We start from the raw sequence: 21,930 nt of genomic DNA, 5'->3' as shown, positions 1-21,930 counted from the left end.
TAACAAAAAAACAACCCAATCCAAAAATGGGCAGAAGTCCTAAATAGACATTTCTCCAAAGAAGATATACAGATTGCCAACAAACACATGCAAGACTGCTCAACTTCACTAATCATTAGCGAAGTGCAAGTCAAAACTACAATGAGGTGTCACCTCACACCATTCAGAATGGCCATCATCAAAAAATCTGCAAACAATAAATGCTGGAGAGGGTATGGAGAAAAGGGAACCCTCTTGCTCTGTTGGTGGGAATGTAAATTGATACAGCCACTATGGAGAACAGTATAGAGGTTACTTAAAAAACTAAAAATAGAACTACCATATGACCCAGCAATCCCACTACTGGGCATATACCCTGAGAAGACCATAATTCAGAGTCATGTACCACCATGTTCATTGCAGCACTATTTATAATAGCCAGGACATGGAAGCAACCTAAGTGCCCATTGACAGGTGAATGGATAAAGAAGATGTGGCACATATATACAATGGAATATTACTCAGCCATAAAAAGAAACGAAATTGAGTTATTTGTAGTGTGGTGGATGGACCTAGATTCTGTCATACAGAGTGAAGGAAGTCAGAAAAAGAAAAACAAATACCGTATGCTAACACATATATAAGGAATCTAAAAAAAAAAATGGTTCTGAAGCACCTAGGGGAAGGACAGAATAAAGACACAGACGTAGAGAATGGACTTGAGGACACGGGGAGGGGGAAGGGTAAGCTGGTACGAAGTGAGAGAGTAACATTGACATATATACACTACCAAATGTAAAATAGGTAGCTAGTGGGAAGCGGCTGCATCGCACAGGGAGATCAGCTCGGTGCTTTGCAACCACCTAGAGGGGTGGGTTACGGAGGGTGGGAAGGAGACGCAAGAGGGAGGGGATATGGGGATATATGTATGTATATAGCTTCACTTTGTTATACAGCAGAAACTAACACAACATTGTAAAGCAATTATACTCCAATAAAGATGTTTAAAAAAAAAAGAAACCAGCAGTAAGCCACATGATCTTGTTAATGTCTTACATTTTAGCTTCAACTTGAACGTGTCTAAGTTTATAAAAGCGCAATTCACTATTTGAAAATTAATTTCATTCACATAGCATAAAATTTACCCTTTTAAAGTGTATCCAATTCACTTTTTTAAAATGTTCAACTTAATAATTATTTGAGAGCATCTAAGTTATCTTTGGCCCCTAAAGGGGAATATGTTATTGTCAGTTGTTCTGCCAACTGAGTGAGTTGTAAGTGGTTATAGGAGAGCCACACTGCCACCTTCACCATAGTAACTGTCTAGTTAATCTTCTACCTCTGCATTTTCAGTGGCAGCCCTCAGGCCTGAAGATGACTTAGGTAGAGATGAAGTTACTGCTTTGCGTGCAAACAGGGACACACTCACCTATCGGTTTCCAGTGAGAACCGTGGTACTAGTCCTGTAGTTGTTCCTCCTGGTGCCCAGAATCCTTTATGGAATCATCCGTTCATTTACTCAACCCTTCTTGAACTTCTGTATATATTTATACTCATATGCAACCTCTTGGAGGAATGAATTTTATAGACTGTAGACTACTTGGTCTATAAAAGGGGCTTTCTTATATTTGTCCCTCTGTGTGTACACAAAGCAAACGTTCTGTATGACAGCTGTTCAAATATTTGAACGTTACTGCCCTGTCCCCCTTCTCCTCTCACTCTTGTTTATTCCCAGGCTAATTATCCTTAGTTAATTTGACATCCAGTTGAGAGCCTCCTATATGCAAGGCCTTATCCCAGCTGCTGCAAGGAATACAAAAATAAATAAGACAGTTCTGTACTTAGTAAAGCGTTTAAAAACTCATATTTAAGCCGTGTTTGCTCTGGTTTCCAAACCTGTCACTGCTCTGCTCATCTTTCTGGACATGTTCTGATTTGTGAATGCTCTGATTAAAAAGTGGCAGTCAGAATAAAAAAGAATATTTCAGATGTGGTTTGGGATGACTGCAGTGTATAACAGAACTGTTACTGCCCTCCGTTTCTTTTCATGTGGCCCAAGGATATAGTAATGTAAAACTCCCAATCAACTATTATGCTAGGTTTTCCTCATTGTGTATTTAAGAATGATTAAAAAAAAAAAAGACAACAGGGACAACCTAAGTCCCCATTCAGTTTCTTCTGATTAATTTAAAATGATGTGTGATGGCTTTTTAATTTATTTCTAGACTTCTGATTTAGTCCAGGGTTTCTCACCTTGGCACTGTAGTCATTTTGAGCTACATAATTCTTTGTTATGGCAACTGTCGTGTGCATTGTAGGACATTTAGCAGTATCCCTGGCCCCTACCTACTAGATGCTAGTGGCATCTCCTCCCACCCAGCCGTGAGAACCAAAAATGTCTCTAGGCATTCCCAAGTGTCCCCCGGGGGACAGAAGTGCTAGGTTAACAACTATCAGTTGAGTTCATACATGTTCTAAATTATAGGAAATGTAGTATTACTTTTTTTTTAATTAAGAAACTGCAGAGAATTAAAAAATCCAAACAGAAACCTCAGTGTGCTTCTCCTGTTCCACAGTTCTGTAGTCCCTACTCTAGATACTGTGATTCCATCATAGCCTCACAGAACTGCCTTTAATTTTTCTGGATTCCATTTAGATTAATAACTTTTTCTCCCGAGTGAGCTAGTAAATATTTCTTTAAGTGGCCTTCCCTACTTTCTGAGAAAAAAAGAAATATTTATAAACCTAATTTCTCCCCAGATTTTATTTAGTGCCCAGCCAATGCTGACTCAACAGAATAGATGAGAAAGTAGTAATAGAAAATGTTGCTCGGCAAAGCAGGTCAGGCTTGCAGAAGATTTAGCATATTTTTAAAAAATCGTGCCTTGCTTGATGCTGAAATTAGTCTCTAACAGTCTCCAGATAAAAAGATGTGTTCAAATTTCAGCAAGTTGAGAAGAGTTTTGGATGGTACAGCATGGTTCCGAAGAAGCGTCCATGCTGCTGCTGTTTTCAAGGGCTGGTCTTTAGATATCATTTCATATTCTAGGATAAAAAGTCTGATAGCTGTTGCCAGAAAAGACAGGGTCAAAACTCAGTTCTTGATTATTAATAGTGTTCACCAGAAAAACTTAACAAAGGAGTAAGTATCCTTAGTTTTATTTTCATTCATAGGAAATTTTACTTAATTTTTTAGGTTAGAGTTAGAACATCTTAAAAGCAATTCCCCCAGTAAAAAAAAAGAAAAGAGAGAAGAAAAGAGGTAAACAAATAATCTTGCTTCTTGATGGGGGAAAAAACTTATTTTACCTATCTGAACTTTAATTTTCCTTCCTTATTCTTTCATTCAATAAATAAATGATTATCCAGTTCCTAGAATGTGCTCGGTATGGTTGATATCCCAGGTCTCTGCTTTTACGGAACTTTCATTCTTCTTGGGCAGACAGTCATCAATTAAACAAATAAGTGATATACATTTATCTAGTTATATGTACTATGAAAGCATAATACCAATTAAAAATAACATCATGCAGTCGCAAATTATGTAGAGAAATATTTATTTTCAAGAACACGAATAATCTCTTTTAAACTATGGAAAAAGTGAACATCATTTTAATCTTTTTGAAGTAGTAAAAGTGAATTAATTGTAACAAGTTTCAAATGGAATCAAGTCTTTGTGTCTTAAGTGTGTTATTTGTATTTTTTCAGATCAGAGTTTTGACATTCCAGACAGAACTTTTCATTCTACAAACACAACCTGGCGTCTCTCCTCTTTTGAGTCCATGACTGACGTGAAAGAGCTTATCCCAGAGTTCTTCTATCTTCCAGAATTCTTAGTTAACCGTGAAGGTATAACAGTAAATCGTTTCTAATTTAAATTTCTGAGTGTTTGTACTTACTTTATAATTTTCCAAAAATAAAAATACCTTTTGTAAGTCCTAAAATTTGAGTCCCCACATAAGAGAAATACCTTTACTTATTAAGTATATAATGTTATTTCCAAGTGAGCTTGAGGATGTTAAATATTTTATAGGACTAGGTATATCTGGAAAACTGTAACTTTTAACTATTAAAAGTATTTGTAAACCTGTATTTTAATTCTGTTACAGAACTTGCTTTATTATTTTCTCTGACTACAAAAGTTATAATATGCTGATTATAAAAAAAGAGTCATGAATTTATAAAGAACAATGTAAATTAACCAAAATCTCAATGATTTTATGAGGAATGACCGAGTTAGAAATAAAACACTCTAACTAGAGTTATCTAATAATGAAAAGGAATACCAGAAGATAAAATCAGATTTTCTGTGATGCCAGTGACCAAAAATCTTGGTAATCTTACCTGTTCTTTAATGTAAGATCAGTTAATCCTTTACAGGGTATCTTTGGGTCGTTTTCCTACATTACTTAATTTCATATTTTTATGTGACCTTTAGGAAATACATGAAATTGAGAATTATATCTTTAGAGAGGTTAACGTTGGACAAATTACTTCAGAATTTTTTCCTATATTAACTGGCCTCTCTGGAGTTATTTAGAGAATCATTAATAAATCCGTGCTGCTAATTACCTGGAGCAAGCTTCATAGTGTTGCCCAAGTGAGAAATGCCTCAGTGAAATATCAGCACCTGCAGCTGGGGGTACCTGCCTTGTGGCTTTCAATCAAGGACTCATTTCTCTGTCCAAAAACCACGTTCCTCTGTGGTTTCTTATATGTATGTTCCTGTTCTCTATGGCTGCATAATGAATAACCCCAATACTTAGTGACTCAAAACAACATTAAATGTATTATCCATCACAGTTTTTGCAGGTCAGAAATTCAGGAACAGCTCAGCCAAGTGGTTTTTGTGGTTTGGGCTCAGGGTCTCTTGTGCATTCAGATTGGCTGGAGCTGGAACATCCAGGGGAACAGAGCAGCACGGGGCTGGTGGGCATCTCTCTCTTAAGGTAGTGTCCATGGTTTTCCATGTGGTCTCTCCACGTGGACTAGTGTGGACTTCCTCACAGCATGGTGGCCTCGAACACCCTACTTGGCAACTCAGGGTTCCAAAGGCAGGTGTCCCTAGAGAGATGAGCAGAAGCTGCATGGCCTTTTCCAGCCTAGCCTTGGAAGTCACACGGTGACACTTACACTGCATTCTGTTTGTGAGGTAGTCACAAGTGCCTGCCCACGTTCGAAAGGAAGGAGCGTAGACTTTGCCATTTGATAGGGGAGCAGCAAGATTCTAGAAAAGCGTGCACAACAGCAATTGTTGTCATAGCCGTTTTTGGAAACGATGACTTGCTATAGCATACATCCTGCTATTTCCTATGAGCATTCCTGCAGGCCTCTCATTGTACCTCCAGGCATCTGCCCTGGGTGAACAGTGTCTACCTCTGTGATGTGTCCCCAGAGCACCAAAAAGTTGGGAATGATTTGAGTTCACAGAGACCCCCCCTGCGGCTCAGCCCCTCCTAGCTCAGCCCTTAGATGCCTCATCACCGTTGATCCATCGGTAAGTCTCTGCTGCTTCCCCTGAAGCCGCCACATAGAGTATGGAGGTGCTCAGCCAGTACATCCTAACGCTGTCACCCTGCAGCTGTCTGTTGGATGACTGCTGAGATTTTTGAGGTGACCCTCACCCCCACCCTGTATTAATTTTATATAAGCCCTTAGTTTATATTTTATATCATTTCAGAGTACTTCCAAAATTAGTGAAGATCCTTCTAACTGTTTTCACAAGATCAAGACGTAGGCAGACAGCGACTTAATTTTACATGGAGCATAATTAGCTTTTAAGAGGTCTTTTTAAATTTGGATTCTGCTATGGTGTTCGGATTTTCTGTCCATAAAAAAAAAAAAGGTAGCACAAAAAAAATTTCTGTTCAAAGGTAACATTTCCTTTAGGACAATTTTTTAAAGAAACACTTCTGAGATTTTTGTTTACACTAGCAGACTAATGAGGCAATTAGATAATACCTTATTTACATCGCAGAAGAACCCTCTTACTCAGTGTGTTAGTATAATTTTGTTGTCCACAGGAATGCTTAGTGGAAATGAAATCAGAACAGACCTATAGATTTACCAGAAAATTAATAAGGCTAAGTTCATTCTAGGAATGTCTATACTTTGTATTCGTTGAGTTTTTGAACTACGGAATGCTAATACTTACTACATATAAGTAGTCTTGAATTTATTATATGTTAACACCAATCATTCTGAAATGCTTATACAAAAGCCTTCACTTTATTTTAATCAGGTTTACAACTGATATATTTTCTCACTTGATGCATTTGAAGATTAGATAACTGGAGTATTGGAATTAGTGGGCAATGATTTTCTGCTTGTTTTTCAATATGATATAAAGTGGTGGATGGGTAAAGTTGAAAGATCTCAGATTCAGTTAGGATAGATAGCATTAATCCATGTAGCTGTCTGAGGGGTAAGTCAGCAGGTGAGCAACGGTGTTACTATCCTCTCGCTGCTCCTTCTCCAGGTTATAGCACACAATAGCTGTTTCTGTGAGCTCTTACGATCTGCTCAGTGGGCCAAAGGAAGCATGCTCTCGGGGAGATAAACATTGATATTAATCTTCTCTTTTAGGTTTCGATTTTGGTGTACGCCAGAATGGTGAACGGGTTAATCACGTCAACCTCCCGCCTTGGGCACGTAACGATCCTCGTCTTTTTATCCTCATCCATAGACAGGCTCTAGAGTCTGACTACGTGTCCCAGAACATCTGTCAGTGGATCGACTTGGTATTCGGGTATAAGCAAAAAGGGAAGGCCTCTGTCCAAGCCATCAATGTTTTTCATCCTGCTGTAAGTGACTCTTTTAAAACTCTGCATTTATATAAGGTAGAAGGTTAGACTGTTTCTTTACAATACCCAAGTTATCAAAGAGAATTGACAAAGACACTAAACTTGCCCAAGATTTTTCAGGTTTTATATTTCGCCTCTTTAAGAATAACTAAGATACTATCTGTCAGGGGTTCCCCAAGACCATCCCCAGGTTGGATGAGGACTTAACAACTCAGCATATAGTTGTAATTACAGCTAAGCTTTATTACAGTGAAGGGTACAAAGCAAAATCAGCAAAAGGAAAAGATGCACCAGGCAAAGCTGGAGGAAACCAAGCACAAGCTTCCAAGAGACTTCTCCCAGTGAATCACAAGGAACTCACTCACTTCCTCCAGAAACAAATTGTGACAGCACGTGTAATGCTGTCTACCGGGGAAGCTCATGAGGGATGCAGTGCCAGCGTTTTTATCGAGGACTGGTCATGTAGGCACCCTCTCTCTCACAAGTCCTGAAATACCAGGCATCCAGAAGGAAACAGGTATTCAGTATACACCACACTGTTTGTATAGTTTGGGTGCAGTGAGCCACTCTTATCAGGTAGAGAAGGTGGGAACTCTCTTGAAATCCATGTTCCCAGACACCAGCCAAGGACCACATTTGCAGACATGCCATCCCAAGGAGAGCAGTTCAGGCCTGCCGCGTAACTCTTTTCTGCATAATGTCCTGTGTATCAATACATGTTCTATTTTTAAATGGCCTCATTTTTCCTTATTGCATGAGTAATATTTGTGCCTTGTTAGAAAAATGTATAAGATACAGACTGCAAAAGGAAGAAATTTTAAAATCAATTTTGATATCATCATCCAAAGATAAATATCAAACCACCTTCTAGACTTTTATCTATACATATGTATCACTCCATTTATATAATATTAATACTACTTATTATTCCAAAGTATGGCTATCCAATAATTTATTTAACCAGTCCCCTATTGTTGGATATTTAGTTAGTATGCATTTGCTATTAAAATTAATATTCCTCAGATTATTTCTTTATGTACCTCTTTACTTCTTCAAGATAAATTCCTAGAAGCAGAATTGTTACACCTCAACATATGTTTTTTAATGTTGTTACATAGTCTACCTTTAAAAAAAAATCTATCTATTCAGGAAACATTTATTTTGCTAGGCTCTGGGGATACGAAGGTGAATAAGATTCACGCAGGGAGGGAACATAAACGAATGGCCAGTAAGCAAATGATAAAGGTGCTGGCATCTTTAGTCATCAGGGAAATGCAGATTAAAGCCACGATGAGTTACCACTTTATATCCTTGAGAATGACTGAAAGTAAAAAGACTAACAATTCCAGGTATTGGGTAGGTGGAATACTACTCAACAGTGAAGAGGAATGGATTTCAGATGTCTGTGACAGCATGGATGAATCTCAAAACATTTTACACTGAAAGAAAGAAGCCTTGCATAAGAGTACACTCTGTATGAATCCACTCCGTTTACATGAAATTCAAGAACAAGGAAAATTAATCTCTTAGTGGTAGAAATCATGGGGAATTTATCTTAAAGATGGTTCTTTATTTCTTTAAGATAATTTCCAACCTAATTGCCTCTGGGGAGTAGAGTAGTGACCGCCACAGGTGCACTAGGGAACTTTCTGGGGTGATGGAAATGCTCTATACCTTGATTTGCGTGATGGTTGCATGGGATGGTACTATAAAAATCTGTATTGTTTTATGGTATGTAAAACATACCTCTATAAAAATGTATTTAAAATTTTTATAAGTTTTAAAGACTGAGGTGTAATTTTTGAACTTTGTTCATATTTGATGCAAAATGTAACTTTAAAAGCAATTAAGAATTTGGACATTAACCTCAATATACTCTATGCCTATAATACTGGCACAAATTTTCAATTGTTCTCATATAAAATTCACATTAAAAGTATCTGCATGCTGAAATATACCATTTAATTCTCATCTTACTAGATTTTTTTCATTAATTCTTTGAGACTTTAGAGCTTTAAAAAGGATAGAGTTTATACCATTGTTCTAGAAATTTTAAATACAATTTATTTATTTATTTTGCCACGCCACGCTGCATGTGGGATCTTAAATCCCTGACCAGGGATCTAACCCGTGCACCCTGCAGTAGAAGCGCGGGGTCTTAACCACTGGACCACCAGGGAAGTCCTGTTCTAGAAATTTAATAAAACTCAATTCATGGGACAAAACCAAGTGTCGCAATTAAGCACACAGTCTCTAAATCCACAATTGTTCAAATCCTCACTCTGTGACTCTGCCACTTACTGTGTGACCTGCAGTGTGACCTTAACTTCTCTGTACCTTAATGTACAAATTTGTAAAATGTGAACAATAATACCAGCCTCATAAATAAGAAAATGCATACAGGGTAATGTCTGCCATCCAGCTAAGTGCAAATAAATGTTAACTTTTTAAAAAGGAATGTAGGGGCTTCCCTGGTGGCGCAGTGGTTAAGAATCCACCTGCCATTGTAGGGGACACGGGTTCGAGCCCTGGTCCGGGACGATCCCACATGCCGTGGAGCAGCTAAGCCCATGTACCACAACTACTGAGCCCACGAGCCACAACTACTGAGCCCATGTGCCACAACTACTGAAGCCCGTGTGTCTAGAGCCCACGCTCAGCAACAAGAGAAGCCACCGCAATGAGAAGGACGTGCACCGCAACAGAGTAGCCCCTGCTCGCCACAACTAGAGAAAGCCCGTGCGCAGCAACGAAGACCCAACGCAGCCAAAAATAAATTAATTCATTCATTAATTTAAAAAAATAGAAAAAATATTTTAAAAGGAATGTAAAAATGCCTTTTGATCTTACTTCATCATTCACCAGTATATGGGGTTCACTAGAAACTGATACCACAGAATGTAAAGAAGTACTAATTTAAAGTAAATTTTAAGAGTCCTGAATATCGGATTATTCCATTCTTCATTTGAATTTTCGAGTGTATTATATCAAGCAACCATTAGGAATGAGCCTGCTTAGATAAGCATTTATAGCAGGTATTTGAGCCCTTGTGGTCACGCGAGGGTGGTGGCGAGGGGAGTGGATGTTGAAGATTAACTTCTGAAGAATCTTTGAAACTTTTTTTTGGTATTTATAGAGATGTTCTGTGCAGTTATAAAAATGAAATTTGCTGACTGATTCAATGCTAAAAGCTAAATTACACAAGCGAGATGCACAAGCATGACAGATCTATACCCAGCTACTGACTGCTAGCTTTAAAAATAATAAAGTAAGTGCACATCACCCTCCATCTGACTCTAACACTAAGAAGAAAAGTGTAACAACACCCTTCACGTTAAAAAGCTTGCAATTTTCACTGCTGCTCTTTCAGATCCGCTTACAGTTTTCATTAGAACCTAAATAATAGTCTCTTAAGCTACCTACTAACATTCTATCGCAATTTCATTTTTATATACCTTTTCCTATATATCACTTTGGGCAAATGACTTTTTCAATAATTTAGTATTATACATGAAGTCTTTATATATATATATATATATATATGTGTATGAACACTAGGTGGGAAAGAAAAGGACAGTGACAAATCCTGAATTTTTACTCCTTTTCTAGACTGATTATTGCCCTAAGCCCCTTTCTCTCTAGCTTCATGTCCTAAGAAAGGTGACAGCATGGAGGACACCAGTCGCGTGGAACATTAAGTGTGCCAGCCTCTCTGCAGTGTTTTGGTTGAAGATGGAATACCTCGAGTTTGTTTCTCATCCAGTCTTCTGCCCCTTGCCGGGGAGATGAAGCTGTCTCGCTTCCTCCGTTGACAGCTTTGCCTGGTTGGCTGAGGGAGGCTGGAAGGATATACATCACATTACAGCCTTCTCCCTGCCAGGTTCTAGTCAGGTTCAGCAAAGCAAACACAGAGAGAGGGAATCAGAATTCAATGAATCCTCTCCAAGGATGAATAAAGCATGGATGAGTTGCTCTTGAGCTTACAGGATAGAAATCACAAAGACTTTGCTTAGGTTTCAGTGATGCTGGTGTTTAGAATCCTGATTCTTCAGCCCAGACAGGAGAAGAGATATAGACCTACAAAAATCTAGGTTCCTTACTAATGTGTCTGTATGTATGTCTGTATGTAAGAAAATACATCTCAATTGTTGATATTCTTAGACATCTTCAGGATGGGGGAGCGACACAAAGTCATCCTGTGACACCAGCCATTGTGTCTTGAGAGGAATCAGACTCTTTCTTTGAGCATATTCCCATCAAAGAACAAAAGGACATTTGGATATCACGTAATTTCAGGCAGACACAGATGGATTTGAACTTCTAGTTCTCATTTTTAGGAACTGAGAAATTGAGGTGGGGCAGGTTCCCCTAGTTTTATTCAGTCTTCGTGTTGCCATATAGCTGCATTCTCTTGTCTTTTTTGATTTTGTTGACCACTTGAAATGATTTTGACCAATTGCCTGACTCTAGTTTTCTGACCAATATCTGACAGGCAGCCACAGAAAAAATAGAGCCACCTACTAAGCTGCTTGCAGAAGCTATTTTGGGTCAACTGAATTGAAAAACCTGATTATTTTTCATCAACTCTCACTGAAAGACAAGACCAAAGAAAAACCTCATTTAGTTTTTCTTTGTTTTTAAATTTGAGGTATAATTGACATACATTATATTAGTTTCCAGTATACAGCATACTGATTTCGATCATTTGCAAAATGATCACCTCAGTAAGTCTAGTTAACATCCACCCCATAGGTAGTTACAAAAATTTTTTTTCTTGGGATGAAGACTTTTAAGGTTTATTTTCTTAGGAACTTTCAGATCTGCAGTACAATGTTATTAACTGCAGTCACCATGCTGTACGTTACATCCCAGGACTTATTTGCTTTATAACTGGAAGTTTGTACCTTTGGTTCCCTTCACCCGTTTGCCCACACCCCACCTTTGGCAACCACCAATCTTATGAGCTTGGTCTTTTGTTTGTTTAGATTCCACATATAAATGAGATCATACTTATTTGTATGGTATTTGTCTCTCTCTGACTTGTTTCACTTAGCATCATACCTTCAAGGTCCACCCGTGTTGTGACAAGATTTCATTCTTTCTTATGGCTGAGTAATAATTCCATTGCATGTATTTACCACATCGTCTCCATCCATTCCACTGGTGCATGCTTAGGGTGCTTCCATGTCTTGGCTATTGTAAATAGTGCTGCAATGAACATTGTGGTACATGACTCTTTTTGAATTATGGTTTTCTCAGGGTATATGCCCAGGAGTGGGGTTGCTGGGTCGTATGGTAGCTCTATTTTAGTTTTTAAGGAGCCTGCATACCGTTCTCCATAGTGGCTGTATCAATTTACATTCCCACCAACAGTGCAGCCCCTTTTTAATTAGATGGGTTTGTTTGCTACTGAGTTGTGTAAGTTCTTTATAGATTTTGGATACTAACCCTTTATCAGATATATGATTTGCAAGCAATTTCTCTCATTCAGTAGGTTGTCTTTTCATTTGGTTGATGGATTCCTTTGCTGTGCAGATAAATGAAGTCTTATATGATACTCTCTTAAATTAAAAATTAATTTTATAAACATACCTTATTAGCACCAATCAAGGTACATTATTTTCATTCATCCATTCAGAAGCATTGATCATTCCTATTCTGATCTCATTGAGATTATTAATGATTGTTAACCTGTTCAAAAACATTTTAAAATCCTTTTCACTTGAAACAGAGAAGAGTAAACCATTGCCTAGAGGATAAAACAAGTTTTTGTTTTCCCCTTCAGTGTTATCGCCAAGTCTTGCTTTTTACATACCTCTCGTTTTCTTTTATTCTTCAGACATATTTTGGAATGGATGTCTCTGCAGTTGAAGATCCAGTTCAGAGACGAGCACTGGAAACCATGATAAAAACCTACGGCCAGACCCCTCGTCAGCTGTTCCAGTCGGCCCACGCGAGCAGACCTGGCTCCAAGCTCAGCATCGAAGGGGAGCTTCCTGCCGCCGTGGGGTTGTTAGTGCAGTTTGCTTTCAGGGAAACCAGAGAACAGATCAAGGAAATTCCCTATCCGGTATGTCATTTGGATTTCAATAGAATTCAGCAAAAACTGGCTCAACTCCTGAGCTGTCAGGTCCCCTCCCAGGCTCTAGGAGCAGGGAAGTGAGTAGCATGGTCCCGGCCTGAAGGTAAGTGCCAGCCAGTGAACACGGATGCCTGCATTACGTTCTCTGTGTAGGAAATGCTGCGTTAGTGCTATGAAGAGAGTACTTTGGGGGCTCAGGTCGGATTGTAACCTCCCTGAGGGTCATTACTGGGGAGAGCCTCACCAGGCAGTGACATAACAGGTGTTGCAAATGAGAGGAAAGGAGCCATCCAGGACTCGAGAAGAGTCTGAGCATGGCTGTGCCAGTGCAAACATGCCTAGCGTGGTCCTGGTTATCATCTTCCACCAAAGGTGCTGACCAGAAGTGTAAATGTTTGGGTTTACAATTAAGGGGGAAATCGTACATGTTTTTTTGGTCCCTCCAGGTTGTAATGATAAGAAGTATTGCCTCTTAAAATGGGAAGTAGGTATAATTTTTACTCTGAAATAGAAAAATAAAGCAAGCAAGCCTTAAGAGTAAAATGGATTCTAATTCTCAACTAAATTCTTCATTATAAAAGCAGCAAAGATGGGAGATTGTGAATTGTAAAGTGTTACAAAGGTTTGCAGAAGGAAATCGCAGAAAATGAAAAGGCAAGGGAAAGAGGTTGTGAAGGACTTGGAGATAAAGTAAAGCACAGATGTCAAACTGCAGTCATCTGTGAGCCACTTTAAGAGAAAATGGTTTTTACAGCTCTTGCTTTGATAGTCGTTTCTTATAATAATGTTTCTTAAATACACTAAATGTAGAACACAAATAGAACACTAAATGTAAGTTCTTTATGCTCATAGCTCATGTATATCAAATTTGCATGCTAAATACAAACAAAACTTACACAACTAGTAAAATTTAAATTTTAAAGCATCAATATGAGAGACAATATTGTTTTGCTGAACCCAGATCACCAGTGTTGTGTTTCATAGTTGAAAGCTGTATTTTTTGTTTTGTGTTTACTTGTCAACGAAACTCATATGCTTTTGAAGCCTTTCAAATCATTTTAGTCATTGTCATTACCAGGATCATTATTTTTAACAAGAATCTATTATTTTAACATGTCAAAATAACAGTACATCCCTGAAAAGTAATAAATGCCATTTAATTTGCCACTATACTTATTGCTCATTAACTAATTCAAGTTGGTGAGTATGAAGGACCTGAGCAGTATGTCTGTTTGCAGTGGGAACGTGTACCGACCTGCCTCCTTCCCACCCCAGGACCTTCGCATTGGTTGTTCCCTCTGCCTGGCGTGCCCTGTCCCCAGATAGACCCCCAGTTTGCTCTCTCATTTCACTCAGGTGTCTGCTCAGACATTATCTCCGCAGACAGTCTTGCCCGACTCCCGCGTCTAAACAGGCAGCTCTGTCACTCTCGGTCCTCTTCCCCTTTTTTGACTTTCTTCATAGCACTTGCACCAGCTGACATCTTGTGTATGTATTTGTTTAGTTGTTGTCTGCCCTGCTTCCTGGCCATCAAGACAGCTCCACCGGTACTGGGACTTCATCTGTCTTATTCATCACTGTGTCTAGCAACCAGGAACACATATTTCCATATGCTAAGTACGGGGGAAGTAAAAAATTATAAAATAATTCTTGCCCACAAAGGGCTTATAATCAGGCTGCTTTCTCTTACTCTGTTTGGAGTTTAAATTAGAAGTGATTCTATATTTACTACCTTTTTTTAAATTGCACTTTTTACTCTCCTCGGTTGTAGAGTCCTTTGTCATGGATAAAAGGCTTGAAATGGGGGGAGTATGTCGGTTCCCCAAGTGCCCCAGTACCTGTGGTCTGCTTCAGTCAGCCCCACGGAGAAAAATTTGGTTCTCTCCAGGCTCTGCCCACTAGAGCAATCTGCGGTTTGTCCCGAAATTTCTGTCTTCTGATGACGTACAGCAAAGAACAAGGTAAAATCAAACATGAAAATCATCCTAGGTATATCTTTCGTGAGATTTGAATGTTTCCTCTCATCTGTGCTGCTATTTTGTTTTATTTCTAAGTTTTCTGAGTCCTTGGTGAGAAACTAAACTCAAATTTGTGTTCATTTAATGCAATGTAGGAATTCAAACATAGTACATGAAAAAAATGGGAACTAAATGCAGTGTCATTTGAAATGAGAGGAGGTGTTGAAGGAGACAAGAATAAATGTCTCATAAGATGAAAACATTAACAACTTTATATAAATGTACACTTTGAGACTCTTGAATTCCAGAATAGACAGACTTATTTGACCAGCAAATCTAGTACCTCAGAAGAGACAGTCATGAGATTAAAACAAAACAAGGAAGTCACGATAGCCTTGAAAATAGGTTTTAAAAATATGTATGTCTGGAAAGCAATGTTTTTCTCACCTCTCTGTGCACTGACTCACTGAAAGCAACACGTGGAAAAGTGCTGTCAGTAGAGGCCCTCTTCCTATTTCTAAATGTCACCTACACCGTGGAAAACTAGTGACATTTTCCGCTCAAGTAATCCCTCCGTCCTCCCAAATTAACTGTTTTACTTAATGCGAAAGAACTCTTCCTACGTCCTAGGCATGGGCTTTAAACACTAAAATGAATGACTGAGGGCACCCATCTGTTGGTATCAGGTGTGTGCAGATTTGCCTGGAAGCCGCGTGTGGACCAGACACGTCTTAGCATTCCGCGCTGTTAGTGTTTAATCTTGCGTCTGTGCACTGTGCTCCTTGGTCCACGTGGCCTCCCACCCCAGGGAGCACCGCAGTGCAGGGAGGCCAGGACCCATGCCAAACATCGGCCGCCTAAAGGAATTCAGTGTGCTGGCTGGGCCACAGTTCTTTTAGACTCACTCTTCATTCTGTCATGAAATGAATGATTGATTGCCTTTATAGTTGTTGGTAATAAAAGAGGCTGCGTACCATTTTATCTAAGTTTAGTGAACTAGGAGGAGAAGGTAAAATCTGTTTGATCATCGCTGTAATATCAGTAGTTTATTCTCACTAGTATGTTGCAATTAGCTATGAGGTATGTCACGAGTAATTTACTACTAATAATACTTAAAGTACCAAAATGCGTGAATAATTCACCTTTAAAAAATTAATTAGGGTGGATTGAAGTTTCTCTCTTTAGAGCAGAGAGAAAGGGCTGGTATTATCATGCTAATGATGGGACTTAAATATGTCCAGTATAATTGCTAACCTGTCTTATTTGTGCCACTTCAGTCACAAGCCCTTAGTGGCCCTTAATAGCTGTGTTCATTCAAATTACATTTTATTTCCTCCTAGAACATATTTGGGATTTATCAGAATCTAGGTGTGTCCAGGGAAGTGGTATCACACAGGTTACAGCCATGGCCTCGGGCGGCACGGTGCCTGAATTTGCGTCCTAGTTCTGCTGCCTAATACCTGTGTGATCTTGAGAAAATGACTTACACTTTTGGAATCCTGGCTTTTAATCTATAAAATGGGAGTAATGAAAGGACTTATCTCACAGGGTATTTCACTGTAAGGATTAAATGAAATAATATAAGGAACGATTAACACAGCGCGGGACTCATTCTAAGTGCTTAATAAATAAATGCCCAGTTAGCACCCTGGGGCCAGGGACTGTGTGAGTGTTCACTGCTGTACCCAGCGCGGAACCGTCCACGGGGGCATTTCAGAGATGCCTTGACTGACTGGGAGTGCACCTGGCAGATTGAAGGTCATGTGTGTTAAGCACTGTTATATCAAATAACTGTGTCATTTTGCTTAGTTATATATGCATAATACAGTATAGCAGCTAAACTGCCATGGTTTTCATGATCTTTAGCCCAGTATAGGCCAATTACTTGAGAACTGACCATGCCTCAAAATTGCCTGAGGTACTTTTTTTCAAAATATATTGATACTTGGTTGGGTCCCATTGGAGACATACCGCTTCAGAATCTCTGGGGCTTGAGTCTAAGCCTGTGCATGCTACAAAAGCCATTTTCTTGCAAACTCCTGTTTAAGATCCACTGTTCAACTAGATAAAGCAGAAGTTTATTTTTCTTTTTTAAAAAATATGGTGCCTCTTGTGTTGCTGGAATGAGAAACCAGGAAGAGTTACTGAGTTCTTACTACATGCCAGGCTTTGTGGTGGAATTTGCAAGGTCCCGAGGCTTATGAAGTGTGGTTCCTTTCCATAGCAGCTTATGTAGAGAGGAGTTTATATTTAACAAGGATATCCCAATTTCTTTATTGCAAAAGTGATGTCCACATTTGGGATTATACTCAACAAAACAAAGAAATCTGTGAATTACATTTTCAGTGTGCTGTTGATTCATTCAACAAATATTTATTTGTTTTATTGCTTCATATGCTGGGTATTATGCTAGGTACTCACATTCTCTCTCTGCTTAAGGAGCTCAAAGCTTCTAAGTTTCCAGGGCAGCACCAGCTATAGCATTTATGCTGCATTTGCCCTAGTCAATGTGCCAACAAGGCGTAGATTATGAGAAACGCTGATGTCAGGAGGTCCAGATCTTTATCCCAAAAGGACATAATACTGTGTTACAGGTCCAATGAGAAAAGAAAAGAACTTTGTTAAACAAAGGTCTCCCGTGCAGTCCTTGCAGTTGAAAGGATTAAATTATCCCTTCTCACGATTGCTTCTGCTCTAGCAATGGTCCCTTTCTGGTATTAATAGTTGTCCATATTGATTTTTCAACAGGGTATCTTAAGTTTTTTAAAAGATTTTTTAGTTCATATTTATTGTTAAAAGTAAGGTGTCACAGAACATGAATGGAGGAAGCTTGATTATCTTTGTCTTTTTTTTTTTTTTTGCGGTACGCGGGCCTCCCACTGTTGTGACCTCTCCCGTTGCGGAGCACAGGCTCCGGACGCGCAGGCTCAGCGGCCATGGCTCACGGGCCCAGCCGCTCCGCGACATGTGGGATCTTCCTGGACCCCGGGGCACGAACCCGCGTCCCCTGCATCGGCAGGTGGACTCTCAACCACTGCGCCACCAGGGAAGCCCTATCATTGTCTTTTATAAAAATTTCTTAACATAAATTTTAGTACTAAATCTTATAAATCCCAACCAAAACACCACAGGTGAAAAAGAATACGGTTCCACCCTTAGAATCCCATTAGCCTTAAAGGAATAAAACTAACACAATTCGGTCCATCTTATGGATATAAAGATGATTTTGCACTGGAATGACCATGTTCTGCTGTGTGAACTTGAGCCTTTAAGCTGCCATTGTGGCCGGCTGGCCAATCATAACTGAGCAGTGGCAACTGATGCTTTTATTTCTCCTTCTTGAGGTGTGAGAAGCATGAACAGCACTGACATTCAGTGGTCCGCCATCCTGAGCTGGGGATATTCTGATAACATTTTAAGGTTGAAGAGTAAGCAAAGCGAGCCTCCAATAAACTTTATACAAAGTTCACAGCAGTATCAGGTAAACATTTTTATGAAGTACTTTTAATAATAATTAAGTATAATGCTTTAAAAAGGAGTCAGACTGATGGCAGCTAGTCTTTAATATCCTGCAGTCAGTCCAGGAGCTGGTGATGCTGGATGTATGCCTTGTTTACAGTGCTGACAGACTCCCTAACTGCCGCTGTCTGTGTCCTCAGAGTTTGTCCTCTGCCCAGTCTCTTGTTGAGACAGCATCAGCTCATGGCTCAGTACTGGAACAAAATCAGCATTGCTTTCTTCTCAATGTCCACTTACCTTTTGTTACTGTGTCATTTTCTTTCTTTTCTTTCTTTCTTTCTTTCTCTCTTTCTCTCTCTCTCTCTCTCTCTCTCTCTTTCTCTCTCTCCCTCCCTCCCTCCCTTCCTCCCTTCCCTCCTTCCCTCCTTCCTTCCTTTTTCTTTCTCTCTTTCCTTCTCTCTCTCTTTCTCTCTCTACAGCTGTGTTGGGTCTTCACTGCTGTGCGCAGGCTTTCTCTAGTTGCGGCGAGCGGGGGCTACTCTTTGTTGTGGTGTGCGGGCTTCTCATCATGGTGGCTTCTTGTTGCAGAGCACGGGCTCTAGGCACGCAGGTTTCAGTAGTTGTGGCACATGGGCTCAACAGTTTGGCTCACAGGCTCTAGAGCACAGGCTCAGTAGTTGTGACGCACGGGCTTAGCTGCTCTGCGGCATGTGGAATCTTCCTGGACCAGGGCTCAAACCTGCATCCCCTGCGTTGGCAGGAAGATTCTTAATCACGGTGCCACCCGGGAAGTCCCTTTACTATGTCATTTTCAATAACCAGAGTGCCATGTTCTATACCTGGTTTTTTCTAAATGAACTGGGTATTTAGGCATCACAACATGGTAGAAAGAGCCCCTTGGGGCTAACTGTAGCTCTGTGATCTGTGTTAGTGTCCAGCTCTGTTATTTACTATGTAGCCTTCGACAAGTAATTTAACCTTACCCAACTTGAGTTTCTTTCCTCTTCTCTAAAACTGGGCTAGTCATACTCCCACCACTCTCTCATAAAGCTGTTGTAAAAATGTCTCCAATGTTTCTGAAAGTGCTTTGTAAACTATAAAACACCATGTACACACACACACACAGTACTGCCATAACTTTTTCCAGTACTAAATTGTATGTTAAACCTTCTTTCTTTGACTGTCTTTCCATAGGAAGTTCTTTTACTGTTTTCTGACTTCGTTACCTACATAGCACCTGGTGCCTATTCATATAGTCCTAACAGTCGTCACCATTCCCTGAGCACTTTAAAGATGGAGTAAGCTACTTTGGGGGAATTTTTGGCAGTGAAAGAAAGGAGAGCAATGGCTTGTTTGCTTAACCTTCAATATGCCTGGAAAAAAAGGTCACTGCCTTTTGTCATCTGGCTTACCAGTAAACTAACAAAAGTAAGAATAAAAGACAGTGAAAAACAACCTTATTATAAATTTTAATAAGAATTTAAGCACTGAAAAATTATTTCTATCATGTAAAGTTGGGCACAGAATCATCATTAAAGGTGAAAAAGTACTCTCATTAAGTCCTTTTAGCAAAACAGGATGATCCAGATTTCTAGCAAACACGGTGTGATAAAGTACTTCCGGTCAACTGCCTAACTAACTAGATAAGAATACCATATTTCATTTTGTTCTTAGAAATATGTTGTTCACTCATTGGTTGTTTAGTTTGAGAAAATTTGTCCAGGGTATTATGATATGAAGACTCACACTCTGAGATTTCACTTATCTGATCGATTTCATCATCATCATTACAGATTAGAGTCCTGCTGTCTCTTAGCCTTTATCTTCTGATTGATCTCATAATTGTGAAACATGTTCCTGTCAATTTTCTTCTCTTTTCTATGATTGCTGGAAAATGTAAAATTCTCAATTTCCAACTGTGTTCAATGACAGCTGAAAGTAGACTACAGAAGTGGTGTCTTTGGTCTTCTTTTATACTTTCTCAAAAGATGACAACATTCTTTTGACAATGTAATAAGAAAACCAAAAGATGACAATTTAGGGACTTCCCTGGTGGGGCAGTGGCTAAGAATCCACCTGCCAATGCAGGGGACACGGGTTCAAGCCCTGGTCCGGGAAGATCCTACATGCTGCGGAGCAACTGAGCCCGTGCACCACAACTACTGAGCCTGCGCTCTAGAGCCCGCATGCCACAACTACCAAAGCCCATGCGCCTAGAGCCCGTGCTCCGCAACAAGAGAAGCCACCGCAATGAGAAGCCCGCACGCCTCAACAAAGAGTAGCCCCCGCTCGCCACAGCTAGAGAAAGCCCGCGCGCAGCAACAAAAACCCAACGCAGCCAAAAATAAATAAATGAATAAATAAATTTATTTTTTTTAAAGGTGACTATTTATTTCACATTTTACATTATCCTTCCAGGAGATCCATCATTCTTCCATTTTCTTATTTTGTTTGTTTTGTTTTAGCATAGTTGGGAATAATTGAAGAGTAGAGATGAAATAACTCCTAGGATGATGAAATAGCAAAGTGTTTCAAAATAGAGAAAAAAATGAGATTATTGAAATCCTAAAAATGTAACTTAGGTTTATAAAGGAGTTCAGTCGACCCATACGGTAATTGCAAGACAGAATGAGTTTTATTCTACATATATGAAATAGGTACATTTTATTTTTGCTCTTTGGAAGGCCTCTAAGAAAGAATAAAAATTATGAAATATCAATCTTTACAAACAGAACGACTCAAGAAAGAAACTCAGAAAATAAAATTAGATCCAATGGACTCTGGAGATATATTGAGAGTTAAGAAGAGTCAGGCTCAAAGCAAGTCATTTTTCAAGGTAGCAGACACTTGAACACGTTTGCAGGGCCAGGGGAAGAAGCCAGCAAATGACAGTTTGAAATTCTGACAGTTGTTTGAGAAACACCGGGGTGGGGTGGGGCTGGCCTTAAAAACAGAGGGGCTTCTCTAAATCAGGAGGTGACGCCGAGACATTTTGAGGCCCAAAGGAGGGAAAGGGATGAGGTCTGTGGCTGATGATCGCCGTCTTCTTAGTGAAGTGAAGTGAAGTGTGTGGGTGTTGCTGACCAGCCGACCGACCGGGAGAGGTGGGACTGGAGAGTGGGGACAGCTGCTGGGGGTGTGGTGCTGGGGGTCAGCTAGTGCCAGGCCGAGCAAAGAGGTAAGCCGACCTGGAATAGTGTCTCCATGGTTGGGACTCAAGGGTTTATAATTCCCAAGGAATAATCCCAGATTTTTTTCTCCACGTTTATCTTTCTTTCTTCTCCTATCTAGCAATCTTTAGAACTGTTAGAAGCAATACCTCTATTTATATATATACTCTGTTTCCCTACCAAAGACAGAAAAAGAAAAAAAAAAAGAAAAGTAAAAATCAGGTACATGCATCTCTCTCTCTCTCTCTCACACACACACACACACACACACACACACACACACACACACACACACACACACACACACACACACCCCCTCTCAACCTTGGATCTAGTCAATCCTGGATCATTTTGTTTAAATTTCTGAGGAACAAATGGCCCTATGTGTATTTGTGTGTGTGTGTGTGTGTGTGTGTGTGTGTGTGTGTGTACAAACAAAGATAAAACATTATAAAACATTTTAATTTGGAAACAGCTTT

The 21,930-nt window shown here is 39.6% G+C and overlaps 1 protein-coding gene across 1 annotated transcript in view; it reads left to right on the top strand.

Moving 5' to 3' along the window:
- The window catches only part of LYST (lysosomal trafficking regulator), a 166,695-nt gene that overhangs the window by 128,765 nt on the left and 16,000 nt on the right, over positions 1 to 21,930 (top strand). Inside the window, exons 42-46 of the mRNA XM_055080822.1 lie at positions 3,688 to 3,828; positions 6,565 to 6,782; positions 12,622 to 12,852; positions 14,636 to 14,825; positions 18,167 to 18,303. Of these exons, the coding sequence (XP_054936797.1) occupies positions 3,688 to 3,828; positions 6,565 to 6,782; positions 12,622 to 12,852; positions 14,636 to 14,825; positions 18,167 to 18,303 (917 nt within the window). The remainder of the gene's footprint in view (positions 1 to 3,687; positions 3,829 to 6,564; positions 6,783 to 12,621; positions 12,853 to 14,635; positions 14,826 to 18,166; positions 18,304 to 21,930) is intronic.

The sequence above is a fragment of the Physeter macrocephalus genome, chromosome 20, assembly GCF_002837175.3.
Source record: "Physeter macrocephalus isolate SW-GA chromosome 20, ASM283717v5, whole genome shotgun sequence".
In the NCBI taxonomy this organism is placed as follows: Eukaryota; Metazoa; Chordata; class Mammalia; order Artiodactyla; family Physeteridae; genus Physeter; species Physeter macrocephalus.
This window is presented reverse-complemented; position numbering and strand designations above follow the sequence as displayed.